The sequence below is a fragment of the Lolium rigidum genome, chromosome 3 (genome assembly GCF_022539505.1).
Source record: "Lolium rigidum isolate FL_2022 chromosome 3, APGP_CSIRO_Lrig_0.1, whole genome shotgun sequence".
NCBI lineage: Eukaryota > Viridiplantae > Streptophyta > Magnoliopsida > Poales > Poaceae > Lolium > Lolium rigidum.
The window spans coordinates 305,425,287-305,430,907 of NC_061510.1; the positions used below are offsets into that span (position 1 = coordinate 305,425,287).

The 5,621-nt window shown below is 38.4% G+C and overlaps 1 protein-coding gene across 1 annotated transcript; it reads left to right on the forward strand.

The window, feature by feature from the left end:
• Nucleotides 1-470: 470 nt before the first annotated feature.
• Nucleotides 471-4,378, forward strand: LOC124703671 (adenylylsulfatase HINT3-like). Its single transcript, XM_047235893.1, has 7 exons — nucleotides 471-735; nucleotides 1,053-1,108; nucleotides 2,130-2,187; nucleotides 2,556-2,622; nucleotides 3,630-3,685; nucleotides 3,858-3,911; nucleotides 4,040-4,378. The coding sequence occupies exons 1-7, from the start codon at nucleotides 496-498 to the stop codon at nucleotides 4,154-4,156; spliced, it is 648 nt and encodes a 215-aa protein (XP_047091849.1). The 5' UTR covers nucleotides 471-495; the 3' UTR covers nucleotides 4,157-4,378.
• The last annotated feature ends 1,243 nt before the right edge of the window (nucleotides 4,379-5,621 follow it).

Sequence of the window (5,621 nt, forward strand, 5' to 3'; positions counted from 1 at the left end):
ATGAGCACCTTCCTCCATGGTGGCGCGGAGGAGAAGTGTTTGATTCGTTGGAGCGATTGAGTTTTGGCGTATTCCGATTCAACACACGGACACTTTTGCTATAAAGAAAATGTATCAACTGTTGTACAGACCAATGACACTTTGTGAATTATAAAGATTGATGACAATATATAATTGTAAAATATTTTGGATGTATGTTGTTAATGAGTATTTTAATTTTTCTAAATCAACAATCTTTTTCTCTTTCGCAGCAACGCGCGGGCATTGTCCTAGTGTAAAAAAAAAGAGGCATGAGTAGATTGTAGAATTCCTTTGATTTTCGTATGGAATTTAAACCAAATAAAAAAATTCCTACATTTTTTCTATGCTCATTTTCTTTATATTAAATCAAATGGATAAATGTAATCGATATTCGTTGCCGTTGACCCAAGGAAACCTGTACGAGAACGAAACACGAGTACACACACCAGCCCCATATCCCACACCCACGACCAAATGTCCCCGCCGAGGCGCCTCGCCGTGCTCCACTCCCACCTCCGGCCCGAGGGCCCGGCGCCTCCCGCCGGCAGAGGCGAGAATGAGCTGACGGAAGGGCAGGAAGCAGTGGTATCTACCTCTCCGTGCGCCGTCGCCGGCGACGACAGCCGCGGCGCGGCGGCCGGTCCGGTGGGGGATGGGGAGCTGGAGACCTGCGTATTCTGCCGGATCATACGCGACGAGGCGCCAGCTTTCAAGGTGGGTCGCGCTCTCTCTTCCTCTTCCCAATTTTTTCTTGCTGCATCCGTCGCTTGTTCCGGATTAGGTTGGGCCGTGCTTGATACAGAGGGAATTAATTACATGGGAGCTTCGTCCACACATCCAAAAATCGTAGCGTCTCACACTCACAGCGAAGTTTGCTGTCTCGGAATCTGGTCGATAATTGGAAATACCTAGTTCAGCTGTTTATACATGAATGAACACGGGCCTTTATTGACCGAACTTATTAACCATGCTTTGTGGGGACGGACTGCTAGTTAATTTGCTTTCAACAGCGTTATCTGTGTAATTTGCAGGTCTACGAAGACGATGTCTGCCTCTGCATATTGGATTCTCATCCATTGGCTCCTGGGTAAAACTGATTCCTTTCTTTACCCATATTTTCCATTTTATATATGGTTGGGAGTTCTTGACGTATGTTAGCTTGGAGCATTTCCAGTTTGTAGAAATATTTGCCGTCACTTTGCTGGAACTTTTGATTGCCTTGATTTAAGTATTAAATGAGTATATCATGTTGATAGATGCCCTCCTTCGTATTTCTTAGGGGATGTTGATTTTAAGAATTTTCTGGAAACATCTAGTGCAGTACAATTTTGCGCGATTCTTAACACGACTTATGCTAGTAGTTAGTATTTTTTGCCATCACTTACGGCATTTCTTTAAGGCTCTTAGGCCATTGATTCTGTAGAGTATGAATACAGGTGTTTCAGAACAGCTGAAAACCCCTTTTCTGATTCGACCTGCTTAACCAAGTTTATAGGTTCAGATTGGAGCCCAAACTATTTTGATCCATCAATGATCGTTTTATGATTGAGTGCTTCAACTTTCTCTTTGGTGGAATTTCAAATTTGATGAGATAATGATGTTTCTATAAAATGCACACTCATAATTTTTTTTAAATTACTCCTACAATATCTTGAAGTACTAGATCATGAAGTTAATTTCAAACAAGGGAAAAATATGGGAAAATGTGGACGAGCGTGAGTCTGTTTTTATATTAATGATTCTAGCTTTTCAAACAAAGGATTATATCATATTTTCTTGCCCACGAAACACTGCTAAGCAAATAGTGACCCACACATTTTCCTACTAAAAAAGGCTTTGGCAGTTGGTTGGTTGGGTGGAATGAACATATCATGTTTCAGTAAATCATACTCATTTACTTATTCTGTATAAAAATAAAATTCAATTAGCAATGCTTAGCTTACTAACTGTACAAGTTCTTTACCTTCAATCTTCTCTCTTTGATCAACATTCATCTTACTTGTCTTGCTATGCTTAGCCATATTCTTACCTTGTTAAGTAAACTAGGTTTCTTGATTTTTTCTTCTTCTTAATTTATAATGTCTCCTTACCATTTTTCACATATGCAGGCATTCCTTGATAATTCCAAAATGCCATTTTTCATCACTCGAGGCCACCCCACCTACTGTAAGTTATTGGCAATAAACATTGACATTTTTCGTAGCAAACTGTTGTTTCTTGAACTGGTACCTATCCTGTTTGGTAGTTTTCCTTTTGATATTTTCTCTACAGCTAATATTTTTTTCATCAATCACGTCCATTTTATAGTTTTGACTTTTCCATGTAAGTGGACTCATGAAAAACGCCTTCCGCTAGCAAATTAAATGGAACACATAGTATCGTATGCCATACCCATATAGGTTCTCTTCTTAGGAATTTAACCAAGCAAATGCTACAATGTTATGTTATTTCCAGTTTTCCACGATCTGATAACTAATCCATTGGATTAATCACTGTTGAACGTCCTTTGAGGTTAATTTCTTGTTTTGTGCCAGGTTGTAGCAGCCATGTGTTCCAAAGTACCTTTTCTTAGCAATGCGATTATGAAGGCTACTCAGTGTGGTAGGTGGACAGCATCTTTTTTCATTGTTCTTTTCATAATTGTTTTCGTAGTGAATTCTTAAAACTAAAGATGTGCAGTAGACCTAAATTTTCATGGCTTCTGTATAACCCAGTGAAATACGTTTTCACGAATTATGATCAGTCTCTTGCACATAATTTTCCCCACATATTACTATCTGGCTAAATTCAAAGAACCTTTACAGGCTGATAAGTTCTCCAAAAGAACTCCTCAAAGTATTTTCTGCATTAGTCACGACATGCATAATTAGCAATGCCTAAGTACACCGCAAACCAGATCATTGGTTGACTGGCTGAACTGCTGCCAAGTTTCAATCCTTCTACTGTAGATTACATAAATCTGCAGAAGTATGACAAGATTGTCCTGAGATTCAATTACATTTCTTCAAATCCATAATAGACTAATACAAACCCGAAAGGAGAAACATTATACCAGCAAGCTAATGTCACAGAATTAAATAGGAATCTTACCTCTACATGAACCATTCAACACTTAAACTGTGGTAATGTCTAGTTTGATACCAGTAATGATATGCAGGTCAATGTCTGGTTAGCAAAAAAGAAAAAAACAGGTGTGTCATTTTGTGATTACCAGTGTTGCGCTCTGGTAGCCTCACTGGTCTCCACATGTTGTGAAGATGGGCAGATGACTTACTCTCAAGAGTTTGTGCATTGTTTCCCTGAGATCTATAAGAAGCATGAACACTTTCTTGTATTCCTCACCCAGCAACATACTTGTCAATTTCAGTGTACAAAGAAAGACAATTGATCATTAATTTGTTCTTGTACTTTTCTCTTTCACACAGGCAATGAATCGTGTAATATGGTTAGCTTCTGTAATCTTATATTTTGTATTATGTGAATTTGTAACATGACTAGTACATTAAGCACAATTTGAAAATTGCATGGTTTTTTTGTGATACATTTAAGGATGCCATTTGTTATCTATCGTTAGCTCATTAATTTGATTTTATTATCTTGTAACTCAGATTCATTCAACTTGGTGGTCAATAATGGAGCAGCTGCGGGACAAGTTATTTTCCATGTGTGTAACAATATCTCAACCTTGAAAATATGCATAGGCTCTATCTTATGTATCATGGTTTTCCATTAGTGCATCATGCTCACTTCCACATGATTCCTCTGCACCTCTTTTGCATATAGGTCAACTTGAAGAACTATGTACTGATCTATCTCATGTTTCCTACTATCTACAGACCCATTGCCACATAATTCCTCGTAAATCGGGTGACGAGTTGTGGCCTACAGAGGTATGTTGCAATTCACATTTCTATATTTCCATCTTCAAAATCTTGGAGCCATAAGTTATGGCTGTTGGTAGCAAAACAACTTGTCTTATCATTTACTGATATTTTTCATGACAATTAAAATATTACAGAGCTTTAGAAGGAGCTCCATTGAGCCAAATGAAACCTCAAATCTTATTAGCTGCATCAAGGAACAGCTTGATTCTTCTCTGAAGACTGTAAAAACTGAAGCGGCGATGCAGAGCTGATTCAGTTGTCCAGTCAAGTACATAAGTACATAATATGCGTTGGTGGCATATTTGAAGCAATTCATCTGTTTATAACGAAACTTAAGTGTCATGTTTGGAGTTGAGAATTGCTCGATAGTTTATAACGTGCTTCGATATACGTTTAGCAGTTTCAATAGGACTGATACCGTAAGCACTGTATAAAATATTGCAACCGAGCTAAATAAGGTCGAGTTATGCCTAGTTTTCAGAAAGATTGCTGCCTTGGTGGCGCGCTAGATAGCACGAAATGCTTTCCTCTCTCCCAAGAAGGCGTTGGCGACCTAGAGTTCCACCCTAGCAGCCGACGCCATCTGCCCCATCTTCGCCTCCTATGACCGGGAATCGATGGGTCCTTGCCCCTCCTCTATGATGTTTACATAACAATAACTTTGTTGTATACGTCCATTACAAACCCAGGTAGAAAATAGGAGCTATTTATGATCTTGTGAACATATTGTCTTGTTAAAAACCTTTTATGATAACCTTGAGAATAAACTCATAAAAGGAAAAGGAGTGCAATATGATGTTTGCACATGTTATAAGTTGAGACTCTTTACACCGAAAATTAATCTCAAAGTCAGACCTGTATGTACCAACTCCATGAACACTCCTTTTTTTGAATTGTCATGAACACATTTTGAAATGTCAAAATTGCTAAGGACATGCATTGTGAAATAAGTCAACCAGGTTATTGCAGGATATAATCTGCAAGATCTTTATTTTCCCACTTTTGCTGTAACTTATAGGGATAAAACAATTAATGGGTAATATGCTTAATGATATTGCTCTTTCCGCATCATGTTTGCATCTGCCCAACACAAATAGTATTGCCTTTGGAGATTCTTTTTTCGAAAAGGTATTGCCTTTGTAGATAGAATGCTGCTATACATATGATCCTTTTCTGTCCGATGGTTGTACGATGTTTTGATCCAGCGGTGTGTGCTTTGACCCTTCGAAAATGCTGTGCGTACGATCAATTTGCTACGATCTTTGTACGACAAGACTGCAGGCCAACATTGCCATGCATGGTCCACATTCTGACATGTGAGGTGTCGTATGAAATTGTCGTACAGATGTGTCATGTGTATAGCATTACTCTTGACCCTTATACCATCTTACTCTGAAGAAAAGGATCGGATGCACATCGTACAGGAAAATCATACGCGTTGCAAATAATGGTTAGAGAGTCAATGGAACCAATATCACATACATGTTGTATGCTCTTTAGCAGTTTGCGATGTTGCACATATTCACGTGATGTCTCTCGTTGATACTGTTTTTCCAGAATGATTGTTGGATGTAGGCAACAAATTTCTGTTAGGAAGACTTTCAGAACGATTTCTCTAAAAATTGAAAGGATGGGTTAAGAAATACTCTCTCTGATATATGTCGATGATTTGGTTGTATCTAGACATATATAGATACATCAGAAATTATGATAACT